General features: G+C 39.8%; 1 protein-coding gene across 1 annotated transcript in view; it reads left to right on the top strand.

The window, feature by feature from the left end:
- The first annotated feature begins 14,211 nt into the window (after positions 1-14,211).
- Positions 14,212-18,982, top strand: part of LOC131150242 (cyanate hydratase) — a 15,505-nt gene continuing 10,734 nt past the window's right edge. The window contains exon 1 of the mRNA XM_058100850.1: positions 14,212-16,226. Within this exon, the coding sequence (XP_057956833.1) occupies positions 15,958-16,226 (269 nt within the window). The 5' untranslated portion in view covers positions 14,212-15,957. The remainder of the gene's footprint in view (positions 16,227-18,982) is intronic.

Below are 18,982 nucleotides of genomic sequence, written 5' to 3'. Positions count from 1 at the left end.
CTTTTCTTCTTATATATATATATATAATTAATGAATTGGAATAAGTGGGCTTGGAGGGGCTAATGTGTGGAATTTAGGAAATTTGATGGGCAAATTTGCAAAGATGATGGAAACACTTTTTTTTTTACCGTTGGTGGATAAAAATAAAGAAAGTTTGATTTTACCTTAGCAAAGTGGTTGATGTATAGGGAGAATAATGGACGGGTGTGGGATAGTGGAAAGAGAAAATGAAAAGAAAAAGTGAGATGATGGGAGGGAGAGATGACTGATTCCCTTTTTTTTTTTTTTTTCACTTTGAACTCCCCATTTTTTTTAGCAAGCTAGATGGCTTTTTTGGAATAATGGAGAGAGAGAGAGAGAAACGTTTTTTTTTTCTTTCTCACGATTCTATCGATCTTTGAACCAGAGGCATACATCATTTGGTTCGCTACAAATCTCGCACCCTTTGGACTTTGTAGGGTGACGAAAAAATGCAAAAAGAAATAAAAGAAAATACAAATTATAAAATTACACAGTAGAATGTAAATTAAATTTTTGCAGGTACGACCTTTGGTTTTTCCTCTGATTAATCCTCCTTTAAATTTCCTTCGAGAGCTATAGTAGCTTAATCTCTGGCTGAGTGATTCTTGTCCAAGTCTTCACCTATGCGGCCAAAATAATCTCGTAGGCGATACTTTGAAGTGAAGTTGGATTCTTCTCTTTTATTTTTATTTTTTTGAGTGGGGTGTTTTTATCCTTTTATATATATAATTAAAGAATTGGAGTAAGTGGGTTAAAAGGGGCTTATTTGTGGAATTTAGGAAATTTAGTGGACAAAATTGCAAAGATGATGGAAACACTTCTTTCTTTCTTTTTCTTTTTTTGTTTTTGACCGTTGGTGGATAAAAAAAAAAAAAAAAAGTTTGATTTTGCCTTAACAAAGTGGTTGGTGTATAGGGAGAATAATTGATGGGTGTGGAATAGTGAAGAGAGAGGGAATATAAAGAAACAGTTAGATGATGGGAAGAAGAGATGATTGATTTCCTTTTTTTATTTTTTGACTTTGAACTCCCCTTTTTTTTAGCAATGCAGATGGCTCCTTCGAGGAAATGGAGAGAGAGAGAGAGAAACTCTTTATTTTTTTTCTTTCTTGCTCTGCTTCAGGCAATCCGGAACAACAGTCGTTCTTATAGACAATAATTTTTCTTCTTCTTCTTCTTCTTCTTCTTGCCTTTTGCTTCTTCTCTCTCTCTCACTTTTTTATTTTATTTTATGCTTGTCTCCTTTTTTTTTTTTTTTGCTCATTGTGTGTTGTGATGATTTGGCTTGGCAAGAGGCCCGAGTATTTATAGGTGTTGGCCTTATAAGACTTAACATCCTATTTTTATGCTAACAAACAAGTGAAACTTAATATATTTGATTGAGTGATGATATTTCAAATCTCACATATGTGAAGCAAGGTCAAGCACTCACAAGGATCAATTGAAACTTATATTTCAAAGGAACATGATCATATGAAGCTTAAAGAGTACTTAAAGGAATGAATGATATATTAAAGCTTGACAACTATGAGAGGATGAACTTGATATAAAAGCTTGAAGAAATGATGGACTCAAAGCATGGACATGCATGAAGACTTCAAGAGATTAAGGATTTAGAATCTTAAGGAAATTTCATGTAAATACTTCAAGTAAATTCAATATGGATGCATGAAGCTCTTAGGATTAATTAATTGGACCTAAATACCTTTCAACATACTTGGAAAATATTTTTATAAGGTCAGAATTTGTTTTAAAAAGGTTAGAATTAGTTTTGGAATGAAAAGTACTAAAATGGGTTTTTCAAAATTCTGTTAATTTTCCTACATCCGTATTTATGAGCATTTCTCTCTATAAAAAGCTTATTATTTTAAAACATGTTCAAAATCAAAGTTGTAGGATTTTTTATTAGCTTTCTTTTGACACCAAGAACGTTAAATTTGGATCTATATAGAAAAAGTTCTAATCAAATTACTAAAGAGGGGTCAAAGCTGTCAACAACACAGTAAACTAGTCTAGTCAGTCGGTTGACCAGAATGAACTGTGTTCAGTCAGCCGACTAACCAATTAACAACATTGATTTTTGGGAGACAGAATGCACCTAGTCGCCTGTCCAGTCGGCTAACCCTGCATAAACACCGTCCCAGCCGCTTGGTCAGCCAACTGACCTTGCGGAAATTTAAATTTTGACCTCCAACGGGAAAATTCTAAAAATTAGTTTTTGAAATCTAAATGTTATGAAAACTTGGCAATACTCCAAGTCACTTGGGGATCAAGTAACATACTTTTTCAAGTTTATAAATAAGCCTCAAAGATCATTGAATGAATCAAGAACCAAGAATCAAAATCAATCATCAAACTCTCTCAAGTGCTCTCTTCATTGAAAGGCTCTCTTGCTCATACCTTGTGCACGAATTCAACTAATTTGTTTTCTAATCTTCTTCCACTGGAATGGTGCTACAAATTCTAAATCTTTCAATCGCTAAAAGAATTAATCGGTGATATACTTCCTTGAGCTTCAAGTTAAAATTTCATATTGTTATTTTCTTTGAAGTATACTAGTTTGTAAATTGTACTAATCAGCTCTTTGTGTGAGCACTCTTTGTACACATCTATTGGTTGTATCTTTTGTAGTTCTTGGACATTTCGAGGTGTTCGAATCATTGGCTAAGTAAGGGGATATTGCTTATAGAGGCGGGCTCTAGCCTAATTAAGGAGTGACCGAACGAGGGGACATCGTTTGGAGAGGCGGGCTCTAGCCTACCGAAGGAGTGTGTAAAGGTTTTGTTCCACCCGATAAAGGAACTGTGATAGTGGAACCCTTTGGTGGTTTGCCAAGGGCGAGGAGGTAGGCTGTGTTGAAGCCGAACCTCGTAAAATCTTGTGTTCCTCTCTCTTTCCCTTACTCTTACTTTCAGTACATATACAATTGCGTGGATGGTTTAATTGATAAACATACAAACTACGTAATTTGGAAGTTAAATATACTTAAGATTCAATTTTGATTTGGGATTGTAGAAACCGAAAGGGAGTACGTTGGTTAAACCTTACTTTGCGGAAACCATACGAGAGTACGTTACTTTGTTAAACACCCAAAGATAAATTTACCAAGAGTTTATTTGAATTCTAAATATTTGCAAAGAGTGATTGGATTTTATATTGAACATCATATTGAAGAAGCAAATTCATTAATATAGGGTTTGATTCAAATTCATTATAGGGTTGCAAACCAAACAAAAACTGAAAGTTAAATTGTTTAAAGTTTGATATTGATTGGAGTGTGTTTATATTCCCAGAGTACTGAATCTTGAATGCTTTCATCAATCTAAATAGTGATGCAGTTATCTTAATCTTGATTTGGTTGTTTTTCTTTCCAATTGTGTTTGATTGGTTTGGATAGTGTGGTTGAAGATTGGATGTTTAATTAGTTGTGTTGTTGATTGTATAAAAGAAACCAAGTTATTATGTGTTTGACAAATTAAACAAACAAGTCAAAGAATTAGTTAAACAATAAAAGAAGTTAAGTATTCTTAAAAGGAATTAAAAGAAAGTTTTTAAAATCCCAATTCACCCCCCTCTTGGAAAGTTATCCTAATTTCAATAGGTGAGATCCGATCTCTCCATAGTCACAGATCTGATGAATTTTCAATTATGGCAACCGCTTTCTCAACTTCGGCGGCGGTGCTTTTGATGAAAGTTGCAGGTCCGATGAATTTTTAGTTTTGGCGATGACTTTCTCAACTTCGGTGGCGGTGCTTTTGATGAAAGGTTCAAATCGAACAAATTTTCAATTTTGATGACGATTTTCTCAACTTCGGTGGTGGTGCTTCTGACGAAAGTTGCAAATGCGGTGAATTTTAAATTTTAGCGGCAGTTTTCTTAACTTCGGCGGCGGTGCTTTTGATGAAAGTTGCAAATTCTGCGCCAAGTGTGATTTTCCTTGAATTTGGTATCTTTGTATTTTTGTACGCCTAGAGGGCGTATTTTTGTACATATGTATTTTTGTCACTTGTATTTCTACAAGTGTATACATATACATATATATATATATATATTCTTTCTTTTCTTCCATTTTTTTCTTTTCAAAATTTTAGTGTTTACAAATGCCCCCACTTCAAGTCTCGGTGTTGCATGTAACTTGTGATGCGATTCAAACTGAGTCTTGAAGTTCTACAAATTCATTAATCCCTGTTGACAATCTTGACTGGCTGAAGGCAAAACTCGTAGCGAATTTCTCTGCCTATGGAGTTTTGGAGAGAGGTTGGTGCTAGGGATGCTTGGATCATGTGCTGTTAAGAAGAACATAAGGCCCTTGTCCGTCTCTCCATCACTTGTGCTTTAAATGTGATTAATCACCTTCTTTGGTCACCACTTGGGTTGGTGGCCTAGCGGCAGGGAGCCTGTCGTACCTCTATAAGGTCATGGATTTGAGTTTTCAGCTTCCCCCCCTGCTTTGCCCAAGTGGTCTCATGCCCTGGATTTACTTCGGGGGTAAGTGAGGCACAACCGATAAGTATCCACCTACAAAGTTGCCCTTTTTTTACTGCTAGAGTAATTTTTATTTTTTTACATCCTTTTAGATAAATTGAGGCAAATCAAATCCTTTGTCTCTATCAAACGGATGCATGGGGACTTAAGTCTGAGGCTTAGGTCAACGCCAGCATCAGTCAGAGTGCTTGTAGCGTCACTGCTACTTGCTCTGGATCTTATCCGACGATGATGGCCTCTGGTGATGTCACTGGTATAAGCCAAGAAAAGCTGAAGAATACCTCCTTCTGTGGCATGAGAAGAAGAGCGTCCTTCTCTTCTCGATGGCCAGGGGTTGGGATGTTCAAAATGACTGGAGGCCATCCCTCCTAGTAACAAGTTGCCCTTTGGATGCCAGTACGTTTGATCTGGTGCAAAATGAACCTACTGAAAATGGTAGTGTGGGCCAGGATTGCCAGAAACCCTCGTCGTGGTGACTGCGGCACGAGCAGTATGTGCACTAGAACCTATCGGAGCGATGAAGGTGGTAAGCTCCACTTTCAGAGCATTGATGATGAGAGCGGCGGTAGGAGGAGCAGCGGCCAAGGTAGTGGTGTGAGCACTACTCAGTGTGGCGACAGTGGAAGTGGTGAGATTATAGGTTAGTGGAGTAGTGGTAGCAACAGTGAGATCAATGGTCAGTAGGGTTTGGCTAGCGGTCCCCTCGACTTGGCCTTTCTTGCGATTTGGTCGATCTTCAAACCAAAGGCGTACATTTTTTAGTTTGACCAAACCATATCGTCGGAGCTCTGTTGTGAGCAAGTAGACTAGCTCTGGAGAAGCAAGTTCCCCCTTGTAGTGAAATGTTGCCTCTAGGATCTCCAATTGTTCCCTTTCGGGTGCCCATTTAAAGGTTGATGAACTTGCGCTCCCCCCTATAGTTTTTGCCATTGGGTGATTTGGCCTCATTTTTGCGATGAAAGTCGCCTTGACTAATGAAAGAAAGAAGGAGATGATCAGGTAGGATGGCTAGGAAGAATGAGTCGGAGTAGCTTGCTTCTTTTGCCATATCCGCCTCTTTTATAGCAAGACTGATCAAAAATCGAAGTTGGTTGGCTGCTTAACTTTGACATTGTGGACAGCCGACACTGACTAAGTTGAAAAGGAGTAATATTGACAGAGCAGCAGCTAACTGCTCTAGATTATTCCTTCTTACCTTACCTTACACTTTTTTTTTTGCCATTCACAGTTTATACTCTTGCAGGCCAGGAGTGTTTTGGACATAAAGTGGAGCCTTATGTGTAGTAGTGTTTCAAGAAATTGTCGTTCATTGGGCCAATGCCAATGCCTTCGTGGTCGAGTAGCATGTAAGCATTGTTTGTGTAGGCTTCTTTTACCAAGTATGGACCATCCCATTTGGAAGTGAGCTTATCGTTGGGCCGGTGTTTCAGATTGATAGGCCATCGTACCACGAGGACTAAGTCTCCAACTTGGAATGATCGTGGGCGGATCTTGCAGTCAAAGGCCTTGGTGAGTCTAGCCTGGTAGCACTCTAGTTTTTATTTTTCTTGGAGTCTTTTTTCATCTAGAGCCCCCAGCTCTTCCAGTTGTAGGCATGCATTTTATTCGTAGGTGAGGCCTTCTTGGATCGTCATGCGGAGCGATAGTATTTGTTTCTCAAGTGGGAGCACAACTTCAACGCCATAAACAAGGGCATAGGGCGTTGACTGGGTAGGTGTTTGATAAGTCGTGCAGTATGCCCATAATGCTTCGAGAACCCTGTCGTGTCAATTCTGTTTTTTCTTGGAGACCACTTTGCCCAATAAGTTGCAAAGGGTCTTGTTGAATGCTTCGGCTAACCCATTAGTAGGAGCATTGTACATAGAAGACTTGTATTGTTTGAAGTTGAACTTCTCGCAGAGTCTATCCATCAAGTTGTTGCAAAACTGTTTCCCATTGTCAATAACGATGAACTGGGGAATACCATAACGGTAAATCAGGTGGGTCCTGATAAAGTTCACAACGTGCTCCTTCTTCACTTCTCCAAGCGAGATTGCTTCGGCCCATTTAGAAAAGTAATCTGTAGCTGCCAATATGTATAGGTGGCCAAGGGAGGACTTTGGCAGTGGTCCGACCAAGTCGAGGCCCCATGCTTCAAAGGGCCAGGATGCTACAGTGGTGTGTAGAGGCTCTAGTGGTTGATGTATATAGTTTGCATGGAGTTGACACTCTTGACATGTCCTAGCGTATTCCATGGAATCATGCACCATCGTGGGCAAATAGTACCCCATCCTTTTGATTTTATGGTGAAGTTTCGATCCAGATTGATGTGCACCCCACACGCCAAAGTGAGCTTCTTCTAAGGCCTGCTACGCCTCGTCTCCGCTTAAGCCTCGTAAGAAGATTCCATTGAAGGATCTTCGATGCAATCTATCTTTGTAGTATATGTATCGGGCGGCGCGTCGATGCAACTCTGTCTTGTGATGACGATCTTGAGGAAGCCTTCTATGCTGCAGATAGTCAATAATGGGTTGTCGCTAGTCCTTGTTTCAATGACGTGAATGAATACAACATTCGATTCTTATTTTTCTTCATTTTCGATTGGTGGCATAACCCATTTCTGGCATACGGTAATGATTGCTATTTGGCTATCTGATTTGGCTAGTGACGTGGCCAAACTAGCTAGTGCATCTGCTTGACAATTCTCCTTCCTTGGGATATGCTCCAAGACAATGCTCTCAAATTCTTCCAGAAGACATTGGGCATACTTGTGGTGTGGCACAAAATCCTCCTTTTTGATGTCGTATCGTCCATAGAGCTAGTTGATGGTGAGTTGTGAGTCACCGTATACTTCAAGCACGAGAATTTTCATGTCAGTGGCCATTTGGAGGCCAATGATCAATGCTTGATATTCGGAAATGTTGTTTGAGCATAGTTCACCGATGATGAATGCATACATCAACACTTAGAGTTGAGGAGTAACAAATACTACACCGACGCTAGCGCCATCATGTCATGCGGCTCCATCGAAGCACATTCCCTATGGTGGCAAGATGTTTATTTGGAATACTTCCTCATCTGGGAGGTCATCTATGAATTCCTAATCAAATGGAGCCGGATGATCCGCCAAAAAGTTAGCAAGAGCTTTCCCCTTAACCGCCTTTTGAGGCACGTAGATGATGTTATAACTTTGCAATATGACTGCCCACTTAGTGATTCGTCCGGATAGGATCGGTCTGGATAGTACATATTTTACCTGGTCAGCTCTCGCAATGAGGTGGATCGTGTAGAATTTCATGTAATGCTTTAGTTTATCGACAGCAAAGAAGAGCGCCAAACATGTCTTTTCAATGGGTGAGTAATTTAGCTCTGGGCCAACCATCGTCCTGCTTAGATAGTAGAGTGCTACCTCCTTTCCTTGCTCTTTTTCTTGGGCAAGTAAAGCTCCTAAGGATCTTTCTTGTGTGGTGATATAAAGAATCAATGGCTTCCCTTTGATGGGCACACCTAGGACTGTTGGATTTGAGAGGTAGTCTTTTATGCTTTGAAAGACTTTGGTGCATGCCTCGTTCCACTCAAAGTCAACTCCCTTTTTCATCAATTGGTTGAAGGTTTGACATCGTCTGGCGAGATTGGAGATGAATCGTCAAATGTATGCTAACCTTCCTTGAAGACTTCGTAACTCTCTCAAATTCTTGGGCTCTAGCCTTTTTTGGATGACATCAATCTTAGAGTGGTCAACTTCGATGTCACGATGGTGTACAATAAAGTCGAGAAACTTTCCAGACGTGACGCCAAATGCGCATTTTAGTGGATTCATCTTTAGCTGGTACTTTCGAAGCCTATCGAACACCAATTTAAGGTCTTGCATGTGTTCATTACGCTTCTTTGTCTTCACGACGAGGTCATTGACGTAGCATTCCACCTTCTTATGGAGTAGGTCATAAAAGATCTTTTGCATGGCACGCTGGTAATTGGCACCAACATTCTTTAGCCCAACAGGCCTCACTTTGTAATAGTAAATCCCTTTTGGTGTGCGGAAAGCTATGAATTCTTCATCCTCCGAGGCCATCCTTATTTGATTGTAACCAGAAGACCCATCCATGAAAGATAATGCCTTGTGACTAGTAGTCGCATCCACCGTGATTTCTATTATGGGTAAGGGGAAATCGTCTCTTAGACATGCCTGGTTAAGATCCCTGAAGTCAACGCAGACTCAGACTTGTCCATTCTTCTTCTGGACGGGAACTATGTTTGCAATCCATGTCAGATATGTGACTTCCCGAATAAAACCCCCATTGATTAACTTGTTGACTTCTTCTTCAATTTGTGAGATAAGTTCTGGGCGAAATCGGCATTGGGGCTGCTTCACTGGTCACAAGCTTTCCTTTGTAGCCAAACGATGCATGCAATTCTTGGGTCAAGGCTAGGCATCTCCTTGTAACTCCATGCAAATACATCTTTGTATTGACTCAGTACTTGGATGTATTCTTCTTTTTGTGTGAGTAAGACGCTTACAAAGGTAGGTCAAGGATCCTTTGAAGTGTCGAGGTTGACTTCTTTGAGCTCGTCAACAGTGGCTTGGCTACCATCCTTTAGCTCTGGAGAAGCATCCTCGATTTCGCTGTCTGAAAAATCAGGCTCAATTTTCTCACTGATTGTGATGTGGTATAACGTGTATGAGGACTCTTCCTTTATTTCCTCATTGTCGTGACCACGTCTCTGAGCTTGGGTGTCCACTTGACCTTCGTTTGTTAGCGTTCCTTCAATGTCGACTTCTATGGTTATCCTATTCCTTTTCCAAGATGGAACTTTGCCAACTTCATAGTCATGTTGGTTTAATAGCGGTGGTTTTCCTAGCCTTTGGAAGACCGATGTTCACTTTGTGCCTAAAAGTTGCTTGAACACATATTTTTGAGGTCTGAGATTTGGTCCTCCGATGTGTCCAAACACTGTTCCTCGAGGCTTTGGTGATTGGGACCTTTTCGCCCCATTAATCGCTTGATTTCGTGTGAGGATCTTTAATGCGATTAAACACTGAACTGTGAAATGCTGTCGCAGAGGAGTTTTCTTCTTCGTTGGCTACCCAAATCATGATGACACATGTGTCCGCCATTTGCCTATTACTCCTTAATGTGATGCGAACGGGAGGCTTTTGTTGATAACCCAAACCCATCCGAGTCTTGGGAGGTTGAGTGACAACGTCTTCGATGCACTTTGCCGCTAGTGGGCTTATTGGTTTTGGATTCTTGAAATCATGTCCAGCCTTAGCTAAAAGTTTGTAGGCATTAGGGTCAAATCCTTCATCGGTTCTCTTGTTCGGGAGTGCACCATGTTCGTTTACCCCCCTTGTTGGCCGGACAAATCCCTTTAATGGTTTGGTGGTCACCACTGGATCTATCTTTGGCAGTGGTAGGGATACTGCATCCCTCAAAATGCAAATGTCTTCGGGGTTTATACTACCACATCTTTCCTTTGGTCAGGGATCAATATGGCGACAAGAGGATTCCTCCTTATTGCATGGCTCATCTTTCTTTGAGCTAGTTCCGACTATCGGAACGTCTGATGTGATGACCTCGTAGTTGCCCATGTCTTTATAGAATACTACGTCAGCTAGGTGGGCCTCAACTTTGGCGAATGGTTTCAAGTCAGCGTTGACTTTTTGGATGCCATTCTTGTAGTACTTGAAACACTGATGTAGACTTGACAAAATGATTCCATTTCCATGGATCCAGGGGCATCCTAACAACATCTTGTATGTTGTTCAAGCATCGATCACATGGAATAGGGTGCTGGATGTGAGGTCGTCGATGGTAAGGTCTAGGCGGACCATGCCAATCGCCTGTTGGCCCCCTTGATTGAAGCCTTAAATCATCAATTGACTTTGGGACAGTTCGTCGATGTTGACGCCGAGCTCTTTCATGGTGGTTTTTGGGATGATATTGACTGCATATCCGTCATCAATGAGGATGCAGTCAATCCTCTGTTCTTTGGCATACCCTAAGACATACAAGGGCCGGTTATGGGGCTTTGACCCTAACAAAAGATCTTCGTCTGAAAATGCGATCATTGAGTAATAGGCCGCATAGACTTGTTGTGCTTGATTGTTGTGTACCGTCACACCATTCTGGGTTAAAAGCCTTGCCAACTCGTGAAGAGTCAAGATGGTTTGATTTCACATCGCTTCTGAGGATTGCATTAAGGAATACAATTAGGAGATCTTGAAGAGTTTTTGATACCTTATCTTCCACTGGGTGACCTTTGTCATGTTGTTGACACTTAGAATCTTCCTCGGCGATGTTTATGGACATCATGTGGACCGCGATGCTTTGGGTCTGTGTGAAGAAGTCCTTAGGAAATAAATCCATCACAGTGATGGGAGAGGGCCTTCTTTGCACCATTTCTTCCTCGTCATTGATGTCGATGTTTCGTACGACTGACGTCTTGCAAGACTTCTTTTTCAATCGAGGTGGGTGAGACCTTCATTTGTGTTTCTTCCTTCTTTGTGGTGACGACATTATTGATATCCTCTTTGCTTGGCATGATTTTCTAGCCTTCACCACAGTCCACCCCTCCTCGGGTTCCGTGTGGATAGCTGAGTCTTTTGGCGAGTCTTGCTTGCCAAGCCTAACATTGGTGTTGGGCTTTAAAGGGTGGATTTCACTATGGTGTAGCAAGACTTGACTTCTCCTATCCTTTTTATTTTTCCTTGATTTGGTGACAAATGTGGACCATCCATCGCCAGTTTCTTCCTCCGATTCTGATGAAAATTCCCAAACTTCGAGGTCGTTGGTCATGAGTTCATACAATGTCCGGATATTTGGGTTACCATACCGAGGCATATCTGGATAAGCGTAGACCTCTTTGACATCTTGGTCTACTATGAACTGGACATGTATCACCTTTTCAGGTAACTTGGGACCTTCCTCTTTTGTCTCGAAGGGCTGCTTGTCTTGAGGAGGTGGTGTTTCACGTGGCTCCCCTTTCATTGTCAGGGTACGTCACCCTTTATTTGCTGTGTGGCAGCGTACTTCGGCAACGTTCCGCAAATATGAGATGTTTATAGGCTCCTAGGTTCCAAATTGGATGAACCGTGGATCCTCCTTTAATGTAGTGGTTTCTTGCGTAGGCTTAGAGGCTTGGGTGGTGATGGTGGCATGATTTGCCTCGACAACATTATCCTTGTCTAGGACAATCTTGTTTTGATTTTTCAATCTCATGATCAGCTCCTTCAGCACGAAGCATTTCTCCGTTGGATGGCTAATTATGCGATGATATTTATAGAATTTTGGGTCTTCGACCCTGTGTTTATCGTCAAGACACTTGGGCTCTGACAGCTCTATGAGTTTGGCCTTCGAGAGTTGGTCCAAAATATTCGGTACGTCGGAGTCTGGGAATGGATATTTCTTCTGCTCTAATTCTCGTAGCATCGTCCTTACCTTCTCTTGCCGCTTTAGTGGATTAGGCAAGATTAGAGTATTTGCCTTCGTCTTTGCCCTAACCTTGACAAGTGTGGCATCAATGGTCATTTTTTCCTTGCCTTTAGGGGGCTTTTCAATCCTTTTGACCTCCTTCTTTCTCAATATTGGTCCACGTGGAGCACTAGGTCTTTGCCCCCAGAGGTGGCGATGCTTATCTTCAAGTCATGAGCTAAGGTCACAAGTTCCTCAAAGATGTGAGGCTTGATACCTTGGAGAATGTAGAGCAACTCCTGGTGCATCCCTTGGATGCACATCTCCACAACAGAAGTTTCTATTAGGTAGTCTTTGTAGTCTAAGCTCAGCGCGCGCCATCTGTTGATGTAATCAACAACTGGCTCGCCTTTTCTTTGCTTGGTGTTGGTGAGCTCCATCATACTCACAGTGCGTCAGGCGCTAAAGAATCTGTTGAGGAACTCTCTCTCAAGTTGTTCCTAACTGTCAATGGATTCTGGTTCGAGATTGACAAACCATTCGAATGCATTGTACTTTAGATACCGAACGAATTGTTTCACCCATAGATCATCGTATGTCCCCGCGTTGTTGTAGGTTTTGACGAAATGGGCTATGTGTTGTTTTGGATTACCTCTTCCATTGAATTGTTGGAATTTCAGTGGTTGATAGCCTAATGACATCCTTATCGGCTCGATCCTTTGCGAATAAGGCTTCGCATAAGTTTGGGAGCCTTGGTTGAGCCCACCTTGTTGTAGCCTAATGGTGTTGACTATCATATCCTGCAGCTATTAGACTAATAGCGAGGCGCCAGAGGTGGACGACGCGAGATACACTTGTTCAACTTGAGGTCTTCTTGTTGTAGAAGTGTTAGCTGGTGTGGCGTATAGAGAAAAACTGGGAGGATACAGTTGCTCTTTGCCGGATTCAGGATCGATTTGACTTTCCCTTTTAAAAAAGCGATTTGTTGATCCTTATCTTCAAGGGCTTTAGCTAGCATTCCTAGCTTGTTCTCCAACTCGACAATCCTTTCATCTACGCTTGCCGCATTCGTAGTCATTACTGCGACGTTGGCGTCAACAAATGATCCCCCGTGGAATATTGGGGTAGATGGTTCTTTTGCGCCATCTTTGCTTGACCCAATGGGGTGATTTAGGCTTTGCTATCGAGGGGAGATTAGAAGCAAGTAGTTGCCCCCAAGCTCAAAGTCAATCGATGTAGACGATTGACTTCTCCATGCTTCGAGAGAGTCAAGTGACAGCTCTGAATCTTGAGGGAACTGTCAGTCTTTCGGATTCATAGGCACCGTGGAGGCAAGAACTTGAGTTCGCTTGCAGCTCTCTGGGCCAGTGTAGCTGGGTAGGGCTGTGGCGGCTTGCATTGGAGTGTTGACTTTTCTTTTGTTGGCACCAGCGGTGACATTCTTTCTTGGTGTCATGTGTTCACCAATTGTAGTTTTTTTTGTTTGTTTTTCTTTTTTTTTTTTCAAGGCCCTTTTTTTAAAAGGCCTTTTATTTTCTTTTCTATTTTTTTTAGCCTCTTTTTTTTAGCCAACTTTTTTTTTTCCAAGGCTCTTCTTGTTTTTTTTTAGCCTATTTTTTTTTAGACTTTTTTTTTCAATGAGGAAGAGATGAGATGCAAAGTCGTCCCACCGGGCGTGCCAAGAATTTATTTGCTACAAATCTCACGTCCTTTGGACTTTGTAGGACAACAAAAAATGCAAGAAGAAAAAAAAATACAAACTACAAAATTACACATTAGAATGTAAATTAAAATTTTACAGGTACGACCTTTGGTTTTTCCTCTGATTAATCCTCCTTTGAGTTTCTATCGAGGGCTATAGTAGCTTGATCTCTGGTTGAGCGATTTTTGTCTAAGTCTTCACCTCTGCGGCCAAAACAATCTTGTAAGCGATGCTTTGATCATGAAGTTGGTGGGCAAATTTGCAAAGATGATGGAAAAACTTCTTCTTCTTTTTTTGACGTTTTTGGATAAAAAAAAAATAATAAGTTTGATTTTGCCTTAGCAAAGTGGTTGATGTATAGGGAGAATAATGGACAGGTGGGAGATAGTGGAGAAAAAGTGAATAAAAAGAAAAAGTGAGATGATGGAAGGAAGAGATGATTGATTCCTTTTTTTTCTTTTTTGACTTTGAACTCCCCTTTCTTTTTAGCAAGGCAGATGGCTCCTTCGAGGAAATGGAGAGAGAGAGAGAGAGAGAGAGAGAGAGAGAGAGAGAGAGAGACTCTTTATTCTTTTTTTCTTTCTTGCTCTGTTTTAGGATATCTGGAGCGACAATCGTTCTTCTAGACAACAATTTTTCTTCTTCTTCTTCTTGCCTTCTGCTTCTTCTTCTTCTTCTTCTTCTTCTTCTTCTTCTTCTTTCTCTCTCTCTCTCTCTCTCTCTCTCTCTCTCTCTCTCTCTCTCTCTCTCATTTTTTTTTTTGTTATGCTTGATCTCTATCTCTTTTTTTTTTTGCTTGTTATGTGTTGTGATGATTTTGCTTGGCGAGAGGTTTGAGTATTTATAGGCGAGATCCAATCTCGCTATAGTCATAGATCCGGCAAATTTTCAATTTTGGCGACGACTTTCTCAATTTCGGTGGCGGTGCTTTTGATGAAAGTTGCAAATCTGGCAAATTTTTAGTTTTGACAACAATTTTTTCAACTTCGGCGGCAATTTTCAATTTTGACAACAATTTTCTCAACTTCACTGGCGGTGCTTTTAATGAAAGTTGCAAATCCGGTAAATTTTCAATTTTGGCAACGGTTTTCTCAACTTCAGAGGCGGTGCTTTGGACGAAAGTTGCAAATCCGGCAAATTTTCAAGTTTGACAACGGTTTTCTTAATTTCGGCGGTGGTACTTTTGACGAAAGTTGTAGATTTGGCGAATTTTCAATTTTGGCAACGGTTTTCTCAACTTCGGCAGCCGTGCTTTTGATGAAAGTTGTAGATCCGGCATCGAGTGTGATTTTCCTTGAATTTGGTATTTTTGTATTTTTGAACACCTAAAGGGCGTATTTTTATACATATGTATTTTTTTCACTTATATTCCTACAAAGTGTATACATACATACATACATATATACATGCATATACATATATATATATATATATATATATATATATTATGCAAGTCATCTGAAAATAAAGATTAGGTAATGAGCATCTTTTAAAAGAAATAAAGGAAAAGCATTGAGTGAATAACCCTTGAAAGGATCACCGAGAGTTGTATTCTTACCACGCTTTTGGGGGTCCTGAGGTGAGAATAGTTTTTGTCTTACGCAAGGCTATCTAATATTTAAAGGTTAAATAATTGAACAAAATGAAGAACTGAAGTACGGTCTGTTAGACAGGTGTAAAGGGGTGCTAATGCCTTCCTTTGGTGTAACCTTACTCCTAAATTCAAATCTAATGACATAAACCATTAATGATGCTTTCCTTAGACCTAGGCGACTAATGAACTAGTAATATGTTAAATAGGCGTACTAATTGTACCTAAATTAAATAGGTTGGTGGAGACTATTGTTTTTCAAAAGTAACCAATTTCTTCATTTATGTATTGTACTAGGCATTTAAGTAATGAACTTTTTGTAATAGCGCAACGACCCATAAGATTATGTATTTTATGCAATAAATAGATAAAAATTGGAATTTTCTCTACACTATATAAAAATAATTTATCTACAATTAAACCAATGAATTTTCAAATGCTATTTACTTTACTTTTTTTTACAATTAATTATTATTTTTAAATATAATTAAACAATATTATAACTCAGCCCTTTCTCAATTGTAGTACTTGTCAAGTTCAACTTATTTCTTTAAAAAAATATATATATTTAGCCAAGCAATTAATTTAAGTAATAAACTTTTTATGATAGCCAATGACCCCAACAAATGAATAAAATTAGTATTTTCTGCACCTGTATAAAACGTATTTATCTACTGATAAACACTCAGTGTTCCTGATAACTCTACGTGTGTGTGTGTGTGTGTGTGTGAGAGAGAGAGAGAGAGAGAGCGAGAGAGCTTAGGAGAAATGGAAGGGAACAAATCGAGCATTGTGAATTTGCTCCGGTGCGTGAAACAGAAGTCTGGGAAGACGTACAATCAATTAGCAGCAGAAACGGGTCTTACCAACGTGTACGTTGCGCAGCTCCTGCACCGCCAGGCTCAGCTCAAACCCGCCACTGTCCCCAAATTGCGCGCCGCTCTTCCTCTGCTCACCGAAGAGCTCATCAATGCGATGATGGAGCCGCCCTTTAGGTCCTACGACCCCAATTTGATCCAAGAACCCGCTGTTTACAGGTCCATCTTCCATTCTCTAATTCTTCTCTCTTTATCGATCTGAAACCAATTCGCGCAGATCTGCTTACTTCTGTTGTTGCACTATTCGAATAAATTGTAAGGATTTAGTCCTTATTCCATGGCGGTTGAGTTTATGTTTGTACTGATCTTAAGACGGTTAGGATTTTTGAATGATGTGTTGAACTCTGCTTTATATGCTAAATTGCATAATGGGGTATAAGTGATTGTTGTTGAGAATCTGAACTTGGTGAAGAAAGGTATCAAAAAACAGAGAAGGCAAAGGGTAGTACTGAATTGTGAATGAATACATGTTTACATCAGACTTGAGTCCTATTTGTAATACATCAAATAACAAAATAAACTAATAACTACTCTCTTCTAACTAATTCTTCTCTTCTAATCTCTTCCAACTAACTCTTCTCTTCTAACTTTCTTTCTATTTTAAGCCTTTCTTCTTTCCTTTTTAATTCCATGCTCTCAATATAACATGGAACACTCTTAACACCCCCCTCAAGATGAACATGGATGTTAATGATGTTCATCTTGCGAAGATTATGGTGTAAAGGTAGAGATCCGAGGGGCTTTGTAAATATGTTTGCTAGCTGTAATCTCGATGGAATATGGAAGAGTTTAATAACATGTTGCTGCAATTTTTCTCTAATAAGATGGCAATCAATCTGGATATGCTTCGTTCTCTCATGCTGAACAGGATTTGTGTCTATGGACATTACTGATTTACTGTCAATATAGCAAAGCAGACTATGAATGATTGATATCTAGGTCTTGTAAGGCATACAAAAGCCATTGAATTTCACATGTTGTAGTAGCAAGGGCTTGGTACTCTTGCCGCTACAGATGATTGACTGATGGTAACTTGCTTCTTTGATTTCCATAAAATCAACGAGTTGCCAAGAAAAATTGCAAAACCAGTGACATTCCTTTGAGTATCTACACAGCCTGCCTAATCACGATCTGAAAAACCCTTTAATTGAAAATCTGAAGAGGATGAGAAGAAGAGACCTTGCCCCGAAGTGGCCTTTAGATACCTCAATACTTGAATGGCTGCTTGATGGTGACTAACAGTTGGGTTTGTTAAAAACTAACTGAGCACTTGTACAAAATAGGATAAGTCAGGCCTAGTGAGACTTAAGTAAAGTAATCTGCCAATAAGTCTTCAGTAACCTGATGGATCTTCATATAAATTGGTATCATTTGCTGATAACTTGAGGGTAGATTCCATAGGGAAGGCAGCAGGTTTTGATCCAGTTAAACCAGTGTCTTCAAGTATGTCAAGTATATACTTTCGTTGGCATAAAGAGATACCAGTTTTGGACCTTGCAACTTCCAAGCCAAGAAAGTATGTTAGCTGTCCTAAGTCTTTAATAGTGAACGCTTCATCTAAAAAGGTCTTCAACCTTTCAATTTCCTGAATGCTATCACTTGCCAAGAGCACATCACCCACATAAACTAATAAGGCCATAAAGGAACTGTCAGATTTCTTAATGAACAGAGAATAGTTAGAATTACCTTGAACAAATCCATAGAAAATAAGAGCATCGGATAGCTTGGCAAACCATTGCCTAGAAGCCTGCTTTAAGCCATAGAAGCTCTTTAAAAGTCGACAAACTTTCTGTTCTCCTTGGACAGCCAATCCAAGAGGCAATTCCATGTATACCTCTTCATGTAAATCACCATGCAGAAATGCATTATTTACATCTAGTTGTTGGAGATGCCACTGTTTGACTGCAGCTACAACAAGTAGTAATCGAATGGATGTAATTTTGGGCACAGGAGAGAAAGTATCAAAGAAATCTAGGTCTTCTTGCTGAGTATACCCTTTAGCCACCAATCTAGCTTTATGTCTTTCTATAGTTCCATCAGCTTTATATTTCACTTTGAATGCCCATTTACAACCAATAGTTTTTTTTTACTTTTAGGAAGAGTAACAAGCCCCCAAGTTTTATTCAACTCCAAAGCATTAATTTCATTTTTCATGGCAGCTTGCCATTCAGGTAGTCTAGAAGCTTGTTGGTATGTTTTGGGTTCTGGAGAGTTAGTGATAGAGGTTAAAAAGGCTTTATGTGATGTAGACAGTCTACTGGTAGAAAGAAAAGGGTGAAGAGAATAGAAATTACCGTTAGTTGGAGAGTAGTCAGTTGAAGTAGATGCCTAAGTTGCACTTTGAGATGAAGAGATATTATTACAATAATAGGCCTGCAAATATGAAGGTTTTTGTTTAATTCTGGTTGATTTTCTTAGCTGTAGGACTTCTGGGTCAGTTGAATCAGATCTTGGATCCATATTGGATGGAGAGAGAAATGTAGGTGAGTCTGATTCAACATGTGCATGAGGTTCAGAGATAGTAGTAGAATTATTATGTGGTGATGCATATTCTATATTTTGATATGAATTGAAGAATGAGCTGGTAGATGGTGAATCTGAAAAAGTTTGTGAAATAGGAAACATAGAGGAATGATTTTTAGGATTTTGTGGTAACACTTTGAAAGAAAAAATTGTTTCATGGAATATGACATTTTGAGAAACAAGTATCTTATTGGTGTTTAGATCCATGAGTTTATAACCCTTAATATCAGAAGGATATCCTAGGAATATACACTTTGTGACTCTTGAATCAAATTTCTGTGTGTGACTAGTTAAAGTTGATGCAAAGCAAAGGCAGCCAAAAACTTTTAAATGAGAAAGGTTAGGTTTTTTGTTAAAAAGCTTTTCAAAAGGGGTTTTATTTTGAAGTAGAG

This window comes from Malania oleifera, chromosome 3 (assembly GCF_029873635.1).
Source record: "Malania oleifera isolate guangnan ecotype guangnan chromosome 3, ASM2987363v1, whole genome shotgun sequence".
Taxonomy (NCBI): domain Eukaryota; kingdom Viridiplantae; phylum Streptophyta; class Magnoliopsida; order Santalales; family Ximeniaceae; genus Malania; species Malania oleifera.
Note: the sequence above shows the minus strand (reverse complement) of the source record. Positions and strands in the feature narration are given on the sequence as shown.